Source organism: Panthera onca, chromosome D1 (genome assembly GCF_046562875.1).
Source record: "Panthera onca isolate mPanOnc1 chromosome D1, mPanOnc1 haplotype 2, whole genome shotgun sequence".
Classification (NCBI taxonomy): domain Eukaryota; kingdom Metazoa; phylum Chordata; class Mammalia; order Carnivora; family Felidae; genus Panthera; species Panthera onca.
The window spans coordinates 51,389,553-51,406,179 of NC_138348.1; the positions used below are offsets into that span (position 1 = coordinate 51,389,553).

General features: G+C 38.8%; 2 protein-coding genes across 2 annotated transcripts; both read left to right on the forward strand.

Annotated features, from left to right (window-relative positions):
* Positions 1-2,330: 2,330 nt before the first annotated feature.
* Positions 2,331-3,287, forward strand: LOC132662442 (olfactory receptor 6B9). Its single transcript, XM_060607912.2, has one exon. It carries the CDS (start codon positions 2,331-2,333, stop codon positions 3,285-3,287), a length of 957 nt encoding a protein of 318 aa, XP_060463895.2.
* An 11,268-nt stretch (positions 3,288-14,555) lies between these two features.
* On the forward strand, positions 14,556-15,500 carry LOC132662441 (olfactory receptor 2AG1-like). Its single transcript, XM_060607911.3, has one exon. It carries the CDS (start codon positions 14,556-14,558, stop codon positions 15,498-15,500), a length of 945 nt encoding a protein of 314 aa, XP_060463894.3.
* The last annotated feature ends 1,127 nt before the right edge of the window (positions 15,501-16,627 follow it).

Sequence of the window (16,627 nt, forward strand, 5' to 3'; positions counted from 1 at the left end):
ACTCTTTTGTTTTCTATGATTCCTAAAATATCAGAAATGAATGAGTGTGCATTTACATGTAAAAATTCCTTCACAACATTGTACTGTAATTGTTCCAGTTTAGGCTAGGTGCTTCTATACTGCCTCACAACTGGGGTAAAAATGACCTCCCTGAGAGAGTTGTTAAAATTCATTAAAGGATAACTCCTTTTTAGTGGAGGAAGAAGTCAAATTTGAGTTATATTTTACTGTGGTGATTTTTCCCACACATATAACCAACTACTTTATTGGAGATCTGGGGGTTTTGGCCCACACAGTACATAATAAATCAGAAATCACTACTAAACACCTCGGAAATTTCACATCTTGTGCTTTTCAGTTCCCTAAATTCTGCTTTTCCCTTTCCAGGTCATCTCTATTGGTCTCCTCGAAAAAGATGTTTCTCTTTTCAGATTAATTTTGTTTATAATCTCAAGCCAACTTCTATCTCTATTTTTCTCTTTCTTCTATCCTCACTTGTGAAGAAAGTGTTTTTAAATTTCAGTTCTCTCTTTGATCCTATTGTGCTTTAGGAAACCTTCTGAGTTGTTGAATCTCCTGAGTCCCCACTCTCAAGGTAACTTCTTAAATGCAACTTGTGTTCAGCAATGTCCATATTGAGGAGGGTTTTCAGAGTCAAGGAGTAGAGAGAATTAATCAAGTAACACTTCTGACAGTATCAAAATTTTGAACCAGTCTTTGAAGAAGATATAGATGAACTGTACAAATTAATTTGGAATCAAATGTGAACCATTTTATATGTATATATAAAACCATTATATATGTATATATAAAGGCATTTTATATATACATATATACATGTACACATGTATATATAAAATAGTATAGTATATAGTATATATGTATATATAAAATACTATTATTAGGAGCCATCTAAAAAATAAAAATGTGCTTAATTATTCAAGAGAGCAGACATTCTTCATTCAATTTTTAAGTCCATGGCCCTAAAAATAGGCAAGTAATTGTTAACTACTTTGGCCAGCATCCTGAAAAGACCATCCTGAAGAGTGCACCAAAGGCAGCAATTCTCCTGGTCAGGAGGGTGTTTTCCAGTTGATATTTTATTTTCTCCAGAATTTTAACTACGCTGCTTCCCTGTCCTGCCCTTGGCACTTGTTCCAACCATGATGGTCTTTTGCCTTATAACAGCCTGTGAAACCTGGAAATATGCTGATAAGGAAAGTATTTACTCCTAGTACTACCTGACGACATTTCTCACCTAGATCTGTGGGACTAAATCCTGAACCTGACCTCATGACTCTGCTTTAAGATTCATTGTTTGTCTGTTTTGTGCTTTTACCAACTATTAAATCCTTTTTTATTTTTACAAGATTCTTATAATTATCACTTATTTCATCCAGTTGACAATCATAACTTATGTAATGATTTCCTCACTCTTAAGTATCATAATGTTATGAACCTCTTCATATATATGGTTTCTGGTATTAGTTTGAATTAAATTCTCATGAGTAAAATTATCTTAATAAAGGGTATTATTGTTTTAATGACTCTTAAACTTGGTATAGGGACTTTATAAACATTAACTTTAGCAAAATACATTAATTATTATTAGTTTATCAAAGAGAATTAAAATTTTCCTTTAACCACAGTTCCTTTTTTAAAATTTTTTTTAACGTTTATTTATTTTTGAGACAGAGAGAGACAGAACATGAACAGGGGAGGGGCAGAGAGAGAGGGAGACACAGAATCTGAAACAGGTTCCAGGCTCTGAGAAGTCAGCACAGAGCCTGACGTGGGGCTTGAACTCACGGACCATGAGATCATGACCTGAGCCGAAGGCGGACACTTAACCGACCGAGCCACCCAGGCGCCCCTAACCACAGTTTCTAATGCTATAATTTTGTAAGTGGGAAATTATGGTGCTGGGAGAGAATTATATATATATGACAGCTCAAGCGTTTTTGAATATACAATGATATTAGAGGAATAGAGAGGGTATCTCTTCAGCCTCATTTATGTTTGCCACTATTTTTTAAAAAATTTTTATTTAAATTCTAGTTAAAGTACAGTGCAATATTGGTTTCTTTGGATTCTTAACGTCGTGTCTTTGGTGGATTTGTTTTCAGGCTCTGTTCTGACATCTGATTTTCTGGGGAGGATCTTGTGGCCTTTCAGGACTGCCAAATCACACCCTGGGACCAGATTGTGGCACTAGGGTTAAGTTTAATGATAAAGTACCTACAGCCTGAGGGCCCCTTGCTACTAATGTGGATCTCATTCTTTGATTTGTGCTATTTTCATTAAATCCTTTGTCTTTTGGTGTCTTAGTCATGTCAAAGGAAAATACCACCTATGTTAGTGAATTCATCCTGGTGGGCTTCCATACTTCCCCTTGGCTACAGGTTCTGCTTTTCCTTCTCTTCCTCATCACCTACCTGTTTGTGCTGCTGGAGAATTTGGTTATCATTCTCACTGTATGGGTTACTGGGTCCCTGCACAAGCCTATGTACTATTTTCTGGGCACCATGTCCTTTCTGGAGACTTGGTATGTATCTGTCACAGTCCCTAAGATGTTGGCTGGATTCCTACTTCATCCCAATACCATCTCCTTCCTGGGATGCATGATCCAACTCTATTTCTTCATCTCACTTGCCTGTACTGAATGTGTGCTCTTGGCTGCCATGGCCTATGACCGTTACGTGGCTATATGTTGTCCTCTTCGTTATCCAGCCATGATGACCACAGGATTTTGCGTTCAGCTGACCATCAGTTCCTGGGTGAGTGGCTTCACCATCTCCATGGCAAAGGTATACTTCATCTCCCGAGTTGCCTTCTGTGGCAATAATATCTTGAACCATTTTTTCTGTGATGTTTCTCCTATCCTCAAACTGGCCTGCATGGATTTTTCTATGGCTGAGATGGTGGACTTTGTGCTAGCCATTCTCATTCTTGTGTTTCCCCTCTCAGCCACTGTCCTTTCCTATGGCTTCATTGTCTCTACCATCCTGCACATTCCGTCAGCCACTGGGCAGTGGAAGACCTTCTCCACCTGTGCCTCTCACCTTACAGTGGTGGTCATCTTCTATACAGCTGTGATCTTCATGTATGTCCGACCTCGAGCCATTGCTTCATTCAATTCTAACAAATTGATCTCAGCCATTTATGCAGTCTTTACTCCCATGCTCAACCCTATTATCTATTGCCTGAGGAACAAGGAGGTCAAAGATGCCATCAGAAAAACCATGTCTAGTGGCCAAGCCCTTTTCTTGAGAGATTGTCTTTGCTAAAGAGACTCAGACATGCCTTCTCTTTTCATTTAACTTAATCTCAAAAAAACACCTACATTAGGTAAAAGTCTGCAATTATAAACACACTGACTTAGTACACAATTGAAGGATAAGAGGCAAAAAAAAAAAATATCAGAGGAAATCTCCTTTTCTTTCAGGCCTTAATTAAATGCTTCTTTTTCTAACGTAGTAAGTGAAATAACCAGAACTTTAAGAGACATATATTGGTACTGGAGTTTTAAAATAATTTTATTTTTATGAAGATGCTAAGAAATAATCAGTTATTATCCAACTAGTTTTTATAGTTCTATCCATTTTGATTTTGTTTTGTTTTTATTAATTTTTTTAATTTTTTAAAATGTTCTATTTATTTTTGAGAGACAGAGAGACAGAGTACAAGTGGGGGAGGGGCAGAGAGAGAAGGAGACACAGAATCAGAAGCAGGCTCCAGGCTCTGAGCTGGAGCTCAACTTTTGGTTAGTCAGCACAGAGCCCAATGCGGGGCTCTAACTCACAAACCATGAGATCATGACCTGAGCCCAAGTCAGACGCTTAACCAACTGAGCCACCCAGGCACCCCAGTTTTGTTTTGTCTTAAAAGCCCTCTTTTTCTTAGGGGGAGTAAACAAAAAGAGGTTCTGCTATCATTAACTTCATGGCTAGGACCTGTTTATTGCTTCCTAGAGGGTTAGGGGCCTGGTTCCTTTTGTAATCAATTGATGATATCTCATTTTAATCACTTTCTCAAATTTAAGAAAATATGAAAGAAAAACTTCTTTTAGGCTGTAACAGAAATACCGCAAGGTAGACAGCATGCAACACTTATCATGGCAGAGAGAAAGCAAATTTAACATACATTTGTGTGTATATATGTGTTTGTGTGTATAAATATAGTTATATATTATTATATGCAGCATTTACACGTAACAATTATGTAATTTTAGAACATAAAAATGTATAGTTTCAATAAACTATATGTATTTAATATATAACTTCATGCTTTAGTTTTCTTCCTTTGTTGGAATTTCTACATGTGTAATTTTTCAGATGTTATAAAGTCAGCAGCTAGACCTTCAGAAAACCTAGTAGCAATTCATTAAAGCCCATTCCTTTTCAGGTAAAGGAAGCATTGACATTGACAAGAGGCCACAAAAGTGCTTTTGCTTAGATGGTACTTGGCCTAGATGTGCAGCATTTTCCGAGGTTTCCGAGAGCATTCCTCTTCTCATTTGTTTCCTTTTTGATTGTGGAAAGGCAGATGCAATATCCTACTATATACTTTCAGTCAGACATTATAAAATGATAGACGAGAGATGGATTCTGTCTGGCTCAGCAACAATATTGGATGAGTGAATTAATGAAATATAGTCTGTCGAGTGTTTAAGGATGGCAGGCATACTATTTTACCCCAACACTTTGGAAACCACATTACATAAGTTTAATCGGGTTATTGATACCGTATTTGCTTTGTTTTGACTTTATTTACATTGTAACTACATGGTCTTCCCATTCTGTATTAAGTTTTTGTATAACGTCACATGGGGTTGTTTTAATTTAATTTTATATAGATTATTATATTTTACAGACTGTGGTAGTTTCCAATTTACCTGAACCTGTTATTTCCTCCTGGTCTTCCTTATTTGTAGCCTAACAACTGTACATTCATAATAATATATATAATTTTATTTTATTTATTTTTTTTTTACTGTTTGCTTATTTTTGAGAGAAAGAGAGAGACAGAGTGTGAGTGAGGGAGGGGCAAAGAAAGAGAGGGAGACACAGAATCTGAAGCAGGCTCCAGGCTCTGAGCTGTCAGTACAGAGCCCTACATGGGTCTTGAACTCAGGAACTGCAAGATCATGACCTGAGCCAAAGTCAGATGCTTAACCAATTGAGCCACCTAGGTGCCTCTGTACCATTTTTCTTTAGTCAAAAAGAAGCGCTATGGGCCATGGCCCTCACACAGGCACTGAAAATAATATAAGATGCTCTATCTTGAATCATATCATTTCTACCCCAACTTCGAATTTTTTTAGTCTTTTTGTCAAAAGACAGCAGTGTTGGGGCGCCTGGGTGGCTCAGTCGGTTGAGCGTCCAACTTCAGCTCAGGTCATGATCTCACACTCTGTGAGTTCGAGCCCCGCGTCGGGCTCTTTGCTGACAGCTCAGAGCCTGGAGCCCACTTCAGATTCTGTGTCTCCCCCTCTCTCTGCCCCTCCCCTGCTCATGCTCTGTCTCTCTCTGTCTCAAAAATAAATAAAAACATCTTTAAAAAATTTAAAAAGATAGCAGTGTTATGCTGTATATATTTCTGCTTGAAAATCTTTGTTAATTCCTAATGGCCAATTAGTGCTATTTTGAAACCTCACAACATTATTTTTTATTCTTAAATTTTTTTTTAACTTTGGTTAGGTTAAGCAGTCCTGCCTGTGGTCATTTATTATTCTAATCTCAACTATCATCTATATTTATGAACTGACATTCCTTTTCTAGTCTAGACTGTCTGATTTTTAAAGTTTTCTATACAGCCATTAGATCAGTTGTTATACAAATCCTCTGTGTACTTACTTACCTTCTAATTTATTTGGTGAACTGGATTTCCAAGAGAGTTAACTTATTGTTTCTATAACAGTGCATTGTTCTCTCTCCATTTATGATGTGTTTGCTTTTTATGTTTCTTTTACTTTAATATTTAAAATATTTTACTTTCAAATGTTTAAAACATTCAGAAAAGTAGAAAAGGGTACAATTAACAATTTCATCCACAACTCAGATTTTAAGAATTAAAGATCAAAAACTATACGTAATTAGGTTTCATATTGTGCTACATATTTAATGTTATACTCCAGTTATAACTATGTTATTTTGTTCAAAATTCGAAGAGTGACATTCAAGAAGGAAAGACAGCGTGACTTGTATCTGAAAAGAAATATGCAGAGAAGGAGGTGGATAGAAAAGGCTATAGTTTTCCTGGATTTCCATTAGACAGTGAACCAGCAAGAAAGTGATGGATAAATTGTCAAAACTCAGGGTAGCCAGAAGTTTTCTAGGTGACTAAATTGGTAAAATTTTCCCTTTACTGCAGAAAAATGTATATTGAATGTACAAGTAAGGGTGCAAACAAATAAATAGAACCAGTAGGAGATGTATATTAAGAGATTTATTATGCAGTTGTGGGGATGGCAAGGCAAATCTGAAATTTATAGGGCAGGCTGTCAGAAAAGGCAGCCCGGAAGTCTCAAGCAGCTAAAGCTGCTTCCCACAGGTGAAACTTCTTTTCCTCAGGGAAGTCTCAGTTCTGCTCTTACAGCCTTTCAACTGATTGAATCAGGCTCCTCTAGATTATCTAGAATAATCTTTCATACTTAAGGTCACCTGATTATGGACTTTAACCACTTCTACAAAATACCTTCACAGCAACACCTAGATTAATGTTTGTTTGAAAAATTGGGGACTAAAGCCTAGCCAAATTGACACATAAAACTGACCACGACGGTCCATCTCTTGTCAACTTGGCACTCATACACATCTCTTTAAACCACACCCTTTTCAAATAAAGACAGTAACGAAGTCATACTTCTACCTACCACAATACAACTTAACTTGTGTATATTCTAACTGAAAATATGCTAACTCTTGCTCCAGAAGATGCAAAGTCCTTAGAGGATGTTTGCTCTTCTCCTGTAACTCAAATACTGTGATATAAAGTTAATTTCTTTTTTTTTTTTTTAATTTTTTTTTTTAACGTTCATTTATTTTGAGACAGAGAGGGACAGAGCATGAACGGGGGAGGGGCAGAGAGAGAGGGAGACACAGAACTGGAAGCAGGCTCCAGGCTCTGAGCCATCAGCCCAGAGCCTGACGCGGGGCTCGAACTCACGGACCGTGAGATCGTGACCTGAGCCGAAGTCGGACGCTCAACCGACTGAGCCACCCAGGCGCCCCTAAAGTTAATTTCTTAACATATCTTATGTTACGTGGTATAGGGATAAAGGAGATAAGGAAATGAAAACATATTTGTGAGATATATATACATATATATATATATATACACACAAAATATTGTGTGTATTCATAATAGAAGAAATACTAATAACTAATAAACTATTATAAATCTCATTTTATTTCTGAAACTGCTCACAGGGTTTTAACTAGTATTTGTGATTGCCTTCTTCAACTACCCATTCCATATTCTTTTTGCTCTAAAAAAGCACCTCAGCTGTTCATAGTTTTTTGCTGGGTAGGTTAACCCAAACCTTCATTTCTGAAGAGTCTGAGTCATTAGATGTACTGTCTGGACTGGTTTGTTGTAATTTTCCATTAACTATAATCACAGTTGTGGTAGTTTTAAGAGATACCTAAGGAATCTCTTGTACCCCAGACATACTCCTTCCTTACCTCCATTATATAGTAGCAACCAATTTTCCCTTGGATTAGGATCAATCACCTATTGATTCAGAGACATGAGGAGACTAAAGTGACCAGGTGGCAGTCTCAAATTCCAGTTCAATGAAATTATTGTTGTACCTCCTAATGGAAACATACCTTCCTTTGGGACTAAGACCTCTAGGCCAGGAAAGTCACAGGGACAGGATGCAAAAATTTTACTAAGACTCACTAGGGGTAATAAGGAATGGAGCCACTCCTATTTTTACCCCTTGATTGCTGGATATATGCCTATTGGTAGTGGGAGAAATGGCACTATAGATTGGATGCTGATTCAGAGCACACACAGCATCCTGGAGGACATTTCTCCAGCCCTACAAAGTATCACCATCTAGCTGGTACTGTAACTGGCCCTTTAAGAGGTTTTTCCACAATACAATCCAACCAACTACTTCAGTGATGGTGGAGAAAATGGTAAGATCAGTGAATTCCATGAGGATGGGTCCATTGCTATAATTCATTTACTGTGAAGTGTACCGCATTTATTGATCTGAAGCAATGCTATGTGGAATAGCACGACAGTGGATAAGGTCATTCTGTAAGTCCACAGATAGTAGTTTTGACATAAGCATTGCATTTAGGAAAGGCAAATCTATATCCAGGGTTAGTGTCTCTTGCAGTGAGAACACAGTGCTGCCCCTTCCATGTTACAAGTGTTCCAATATAAGACCCATGTCAGAGGGATAGTTGTCTATTTTTTTCATTGATATATAACTTAGCATCTCACATCTGGCACATAGGAGTCCAATAACTGTTGAGTAAGAAAATTTAAAAAGAAAACATGTCTATGGAGGGAAAATAAAGCAGGAAATCCTGTATGCATTTGTCTTAGTTAATTTGCTCTGAGATACTCACTTATGTTCAGTGAAAGGATTACCTCTTGGGGAAAGACTAAGAGTCTTGCTTCCACAGCCTTTCTGAGACCATGTAGGGTCTTCATTATACCATGGGTCTTGGGGCAGATTGGTAGTACTAGCCCAAGACATGGTCACTAAATGCACAGTCAGGGATGTGAAAATGGCCCTCTGTTTTCCTTTACAGGTGAAGGGTTCCCTCTGGGCCAGCAGAGCTCATTTACTGACAGAAGAAAGCAGAGGTGGAAGGTCAGGAATCATACCTAGGGGATTTATTAAAATCCTATCTCCTAGACTAGGATTTCTAGTGAGGGAATAAGTCAGCTGGGAAGAGATTTCCCTTTAAATAAAGCTTCTGGGGAGGAGAGGGAGATCAAAGTCATTGTCCTCACACAGGAAGGCAAAAGAACCACCCCCAAAACAGGGCCCTGGCTCACTGTGGCCCTCAGGGAAAGTGAGGCCAGTCATTTTAAGTTCTCCTTTTGGGTTTTCTCATATCCCCTTCCTTGGATTTTTCCTTTATTCAGCTTTTCCTTCAGAGCCCAATAGGAGTGGAAGCATTTTTAAAAGCCTAAGCAGTGACCTCAGCCTTACAATTGTTTGAGGGCTAGAAAAATTCCTTTACAGGGTAACTGATCAGAGAAGCAGCCTGTCCTAACTCCTCACACAAGAGAGGAGACAGGCAACCTCTTATTCCTACCTGACTCTTCTCTCAGTAGTATTGGCCATTCAGAGACAAGGCTACCCATTCCCAGAGAAGGTCTGCAAAGCCAGAGAAGGCCCTGTCTCACTGACCTCCCATACCTCCTCACAGCAGATACTTTCCCAAATTCTGGCAAAAGCCACTTTATTCACCAATTTCTATCTGCACTCCTTGGCTCCCTCATATAAGCTATTACATCTTGCAGTAAAATCTATCAGCAGTGTCTCCTGTCCATCTGAGGTAAGGATTTTATCTTTGGGAGATATGGCTTCCAGGCCATAAAAATAATAATAATAATTAATAATAATTAATAATAATAATAATAATAATTAAGGACAGGGAATTTTTTTAAAAGGTTAATGTTTATTTTTGAGAGAGGGAGAGAGACAGTGTGAGCAGGGGAACGGCAGAGAGAGAGGGAGACACAGAATCCAAAGCAGGCTCCAGGCTCTGAGTCACCCAGGCACCCAGGGCTAGGAATTTTGAATAGGGGTGTGGAATGTGTTGAGCTGGATAATGTAAGTCAGCTGACAAAAATAAATACGTAGATAATACAGAATATTGTAATATTGTCATTGTGATGCATAAGTTACTTTTAATTCTAGTATAGATGCTAAAACTATGCACTTTGCAGGAGAAAACAGTCCCTCAGTTTTTCCCCGCTAAGTCAATACCTCTTTCCTTCTATCTCATTCATCTATACACACTGAGCAAATGGACTTCTCATTCTTATGGGATTTTCTGGTTCCTTAAACACTCTCAATTCTTCTATTTAAAACCTCCCAAACTGGCTTTTCTTGATTTATTTCCATTGCAAATATCTAGCCAATCACCAATTATTATTGTTTCTGCCTCCAACATGTGTTTATTATATATGTGCTATTTTCCTGATCCATCTTACCTGGATGACCACAATCACTTCTGGACATATCTTTGTTGTTGTTCCAAGTTTGTATTTAAATTCTAGCTAACATATAGTGTAATATTGGTTTCAGGAGTAGGATTTAGTGACTCATCACTTCCATATAATTCACTCTTGTCCATCTTCTACCCATTACTCCTTCAACTATAACCTTACAACTATAAGGGTTACTTTAAAAACTTTTTCAATGTTCACTTATTTTTGAGAGAGAGACAGAATGTGAGCAGGGGAGGGGCAGAGAGAGGGAGACACAGAATTTGCAACAGGCTCCAGGCTCTGAGCTGTCAGCATAGAGCCTAACCCAGGGCTCAAACTCACAAACTATGAGATCATGACCTGAGCCAAAGTTAGATGCTTAACTGACTAAACCACCCAGGCACCCCTAAGAGTTACTTTTAAAAATTGTCTGATGTCATACGTGTGTGTGTGTGTGTGTGTGTGTGTGTGCACTGCATTCCATATCCCCTAGAAGTACAAGCATGATTTGGAACATATCTATCTCTCCAAATTTATCTCAGTTACTACCTGACTCATCAGTCTTCATTTAGCTTCTCAGAAATTACAAGCTTTTTTCTATTTCATAGATTCTGCATATAATGCATTATATGCTCAAGAGCCTCTTCACTGGTCTTCATTTGAATCATTTATACTCATCTTTATTTTTTTAATTTTTTTTGTTAACGTTTATTTTTGAGAGACAGAGACAGAGCACAAGGAGGAGAGGGGCAGAGAGAGGAGACACAGAATCAGAAGCAGGCTCCAGGCTCTGAGCTGTCAGCACAGATTCTGACATGGGGCTCAAACTCACAAGCCCTGAGCTGAAGTCGAACACTCAACCAACTGAGCTACCCACGCGCCCCCTATGCTCGTCTTTAAAAACTGAGCTTGAAATTCACACTCTCAGAGAGGTATTTTCTTTTCTGTCTTTTTTTTTTTAATAAAAATAGTATTTTTTATCAAGTAGAATTACTCATCATGTGAGATGGGGCATCCCTTTTGTGAAGGCAGAAAGGGAGAAACATGATTTGATTGACACAGAAGAAGAGTAGAAATAGTCTCCCTTTTCTCATATTCTAAGCCTGCATAATACACAAAATATAATCCCTGGAGGATATTAACCATGTAAATCCTTGGATTGAGAGTATCTTGTTCTTCAAGTGTTCAAAAGATGAGCAAACATTTCTACTAAATTTTAACTTGATAAATGAGCAATTTTGCAATACAAATAGTATGTGAGGTCGAACATCACATGATCATAACTGAGCCAATGGTTCTTTTCTGTCTTTCTCTCTCTCTTTCTCATTGCGGGATTGTTGGTGATCATCTCCCATGCTCAGATCCTGGGTCTCAGACTGCGGTGTTTAGCAGAAATCAGTGATTTTTCAGAATGTTGGAAGATGCCCACAACTGACACTAGTGTATTTTTTATCACTTCAAAGAACCTATGGACAGTCTTTTGCTTTTCCATTCAAGATTAAGCTTAGAAATGCTTTGCTTCATTCTAGGTCAGGCTGCCTGAAGATATAGACCCTTCCTCTGCTGCCTTCTTGCCAGTTACATTTTTTAAAATATAATTTATTGTCAAGTTAGCTAACATACAGTGTATGCAGTGTGCTCTTGGCTTCAGGAATAGATTCCCATGATTCATTGTTTACATAAAACACCCAGTGCTCATCCCAACAAGTGCCCTCCTCAATGCCCATCACCCATTTTCCCCTTCCCCACATCTCCCCCGCCATCAACCCTCAGTTTGTTCTCTGTATTTAAGAGTATCTTATGGTTTGCCTCCCTCTCTGTTTGAAACTAATTTTTCCCCTTCCCAACTCCCATGGTCTTCTGCTAAATTTCTCAAATTCCACATATGAGTGAAAACATATGATATCTGTCTTTCTTTGACTGACTTTTTTCACTTAGCATAATACCCTCCAGTTCCATCCACGTCGTTGCAAATGAAAAGATTTTATTCTTTCTCATTGCCAAGTAGTATTCCAGTGTATATATAAACCACACCTTCATTATCCATTTATCAGTCAATGGACTCACTCTGCCCCTCCCCCACTCTGTCTCTTTCTCTCTCAAAATAAATACATAAATAAATAAATAAACATTAGATATGTTCTTTCTATACCGATGTTCTTGAGGGTTTTTATTAAGAAAGATGCTGTATTTTGTCAAATACTTTTTCTACACCTATTGACAGGATCATATGGTTCTTATCCTTTCTTCTACTAATGTGATGTATCATATTGATTGATTTACAAATATTGAACCAGAGAGGTACTTTCTTAAAATTTTTTTTAATGTTTATGCATTTTGAGAGACAGAGAGATATGGAGCATGAGTGGCAGAGAGAGAGGGAGACACAGAATTAGAAGTAGTGAGATCGTGACCTGAGCTGAAGCTGGATGCTTAACCAACTGAGCCACCCAGGCGCCCCAAGAGGTATTTTCTTAATTACCAATCCACATGAGAACCACTATCTCTTCTTTTTCATTATGATAATTTTCACAGTTTGTGATTACACCTATTTTTTTTAGAGAGGAGAGGAGTTGCAAATGAGTGAGGGGCAGATAGAGGGAGAGAGAGAGAGAGAGAGAGAGAAGCAAGGCTCTCCCGAAGCAGGGCACGAGCTCACCTGATGTGGCACTCGAACTCACAGACTGTGAGATCATGAACTGACTGAAGTCAGATGCTTAACTGACGGAGCAATCCAGACGCTACTAAACCTATTTTTCAATGCCGTTCATAAGAACGTAACTGAAGATAAGTGCTCCTCAAGATACGTGTACACTTATCTTTTTTTTAAAATAGTTTCCTTTTTCTTAATGTTTTTATTTATTTTTGAGACAGAGAGAGACAGAGCATGAGTGGGGAAGGGGCAGAGAGAGAGGGAGACACAGAATCTGAAGCAGGCTCCAGGCTCTGAGCTGTCAGCACAGAGCCCGACGTGGGGCTCAAACTCACAGACTGTGAGATCGTGACCTGAGCTTTAGTCGGACGCTTAACCAACTGAGCCACCCAGGCGCCCCAAGTGTACACTTTTCTTGATGAGCAGTGAGTAATATATAGAATTGTTGAATCCTCTATTGTACATCTGAAACCAATTTAATACTATGTGTTAACTGTACTGGAATAAAAATTTTTAAAAATGAAGCCTGTGCCTGGGTGGCACAGTCGGTTAAGCATTGGACTCTTGATATCAGCTTAGGTCATGATCTCATGGTTTGTGAGTTCAAGCCTCCCATCAGGCTCTGTGCTGATGGTGCAGAACCTGCTTGGGATTCTGTCTCTCCTTCTCTCTGCCCCTGCCCCGCGTGTGCACACTCTCTCTCTCTCTCTCTCTCTCTCTCTCAAAATAAAGATATAAACTTAAAAAATAAAAGTAAAAATCAGAGATGGTGAAAAACAAAAGAATATAACTTAATGTGGTCAGGTGTTCTATATGTTATGTACTCCACTCTATGCTTGGGAGCTATCTTGTGCTTGGCACACAAGAGGCATGGGATGGGATGGCTCTTTCTCTCTCCCAAAATTTGCTTCTATGTCAAGAAAATAGTAATATAAGATACCTAGTCTTTACTCTTTCCTCATTTCTTCTCAAGGAAGGGAGGAACATAATCCAATTACAGAATGAACTGAGATAAATTTCTTTTTTTTTTTTGGAAGATACAATTGCTAGTACTTGGCCTATCCTGTTCCCCTTTCCCACTCTTCCTTCCTTGTGGGAAAACTGACTTATTTCTATATTGCCTGTGATTGCAAAGGCAATTATGTCCATTTGGGGGTTGGTATTAGGAAACCCATTGCTGACTGACATATAGGCTTCATTCTCAAATTTCTGTTTAATGAAAAATAGGGGTGACACTTTGGCCTGCACAAATATCTTCTTTCTCAATTGGTTCAAAACCTGGGTGGGAGAGAGGGAAATACATCTTAGCCCTCTCAAAGACCCTGTATCTCCTGAAAAGGAGGCTGGTTAGCATGTGCCCAGATTTTCCCTTTAATCTTTCCCATTAACTTGCTCCACATTTTTCAGAAAAAGTAAATGGCAGAGTAGAAGTATAAGGCAGAGACAAGCCCAGAATTATTGCACAATGGGACTCCCCTAACATTGAGGGAAACATCAGAAGTAGGGAAGAAATGTGCTCTTTTGCAACATGTTATCGGTACATAATGGTGAGTTAATTCATGAATGAAAAAGTATAATACAATATGATAAATCAAACAACTAATCTTGCTGATCAAAGGCTATAATATTATAAAGCCAAGGAGTCTCCAGATATCACATCAGAACTACTTTACCTAGATCTTGTGTAATTTCAGACAAGCAAAGAAACCACAGAATGGAGCTCTGGAACTCCACCTTGGGAAATGACTTCACATTAGCGGAGATTCTGAATGACAGTGGGGTTCCCAAACTGCTTTTTGCCACAATCGCTGTCCTGTACATGTTGGCCCTGACCAGCAATGGCCTGCTGCTCTTGGTCATTATAATGGATTCCTGGCTCCATGTGCCTATGTACCTTCTACTTAGCCAGCTATCTCTCATGGACTTGATGTTTGCATCTGCAGTTACTCCCAAAATGCTTGTGGATTATCTGCATGGGGAGAACACCATCTCCTTTGAAGGCTGCACCTTTCAGATGTTAGTAGTTCTCACTTCAGGAGGTGCAGAGGACTTACTACTGGCGTTCATGGCCTATGACAGGTATGTGGCTATTTGTCATCCTTTGCACTACATGGTCCGCATGAGGCCAAGGATATGCTGGCTCACAATAGCCACATCTTGGATCCTGGCATTCCTGAATGCTGTGATACTCACCTCATATACTATGCACTTTCCTTTCTGTATGTCTCGGAAAATCAGGCACCTACTCTGTGAGATCCCACCCTTGTTGAAATTGGCCTGTGCAGATACCTCCATATATGAGCTCATGGTATATGTGATAGGTGTGATCTTTCTCATGCCTACCCTTGCTGCTATCCTTGCCTCTTATACATTTGTCCTAATTGCTGTCCTTCACGTGTCCTCGGGTAAGGGAAGGAAGAAAGTCCTCATCACATGCTCTTCTCACCTGACTGTGGTAGGAATGTACTATGGAGCTGCCATGTTGATGTACATCCAGCCCAATCACTACCATAGTCCCCAACAGGACAACATTCTCTCTCTATTTTATATTATCATTACTCCAACACTGAACCCTCTTGTCTATAGTCTGAGAAACAAGGAGGTAATGGAAGCCTCCAGGAGAGTACTGGGGAGATTCACTTCTGCCCAGAGATGGTAGATGCCAATGTCATGTGGAAGCCCTATAGCTTCTACATGGGACTCCATATCTGCACTTGGTCTTATGCTGGCATCTTCCACATTTTGAAAATTCTGAAAATCTGCCACACTGGAGATTAAGTCCTCATTTGGCCTTAGAGACACGAGTTTGTCTCCATTAGCCCTATGTTTCAATAGCTAAGGATATTTTCATTTTTCTGATCAATACCCCAGGATCTGGTTGAAATTCCCGTTCTGTTCTAACAGAGATTATCTTATTTTTCACTTCATGTTTTTCTTTCCCTCCCCTACAACAGTCCTGTATTCAACCACACAGGAAGTTGGCCAGAATTTTTTCTTGACGTTTCTATTTAAAACAGGAAATAAAAACTAAAGAGGAAAATGAAGATACTGAATGAAGATACAAATGTTAGACTTTACTACTTGCTGGTGAGGAAACTTCTCAGTTCTTAATTCTTTACTACTGTGAATCTGTAGTCATATAATGTTAAATGTTTTATTGTGGAGAGATGTTTCCAGATCTATTATCAGAGCTCCGGACTCTGGAAAAATTCCTATCAGATACCTATGTTCTGGATTGTAGCATCAGCTCCTTAAGCTGCCCATATGACATTAGGACAGCCATGTGCTTTCCATGTCACATTATTTATAAAGAAATTTCATTACAAAATACCGATGCCTTGAAGCTAGTATGTGAAAGCAGAAAGCATACATGGTAGTGAGAACTGTAATGCAAATGTTCTCTGCTAGGAACACCCTCTATAAAAGTCTCAGCCCCAGTTAACACTGAATGTGAACAAACGGTTGAAATCAACATCCGAAACAAAGATGGTATTCCCAATATCTTTCCTGGGTCTGCACCCTTGTCAATTATATTTTGGCCAGTGACTAGGTTTTTCTTTTATGACTCGTTCCTGCCCCAGTCCTTTCAAAGTTGTTTAAATTCCCAATTTAAAATGGGACTCCTTTTATTTTTATTTTTTTAAACAATAGAATCAGAATTTGAACTAAATTCTAGCTGAGACCCAGTCTCTCTTTTTCTCACTGCATGAAAAGAATTTAAACGTCTTTCTCTCCCAATAAAGTTTAAAGTCTTTACCTGCAGGATCTGTGACTGAAATGTTTCCA

Bases quoted from the DNA above. Each gene is read 5' to 3' on its own strand.
- LOC132662442 (XM_060607912.2), top strand. From the start codon at position 2,331: ATGTCAAAGGAAAATACCACCTATGTTAGTGAATTCATCCTGGTGGGC.
- LOC132662441 (XM_060607911.3), top strand. From the start codon at position 14,556: ATGGAGCTCTGGAACTCCACCTTGGGAAATGACTTCACATTAGCGGAG.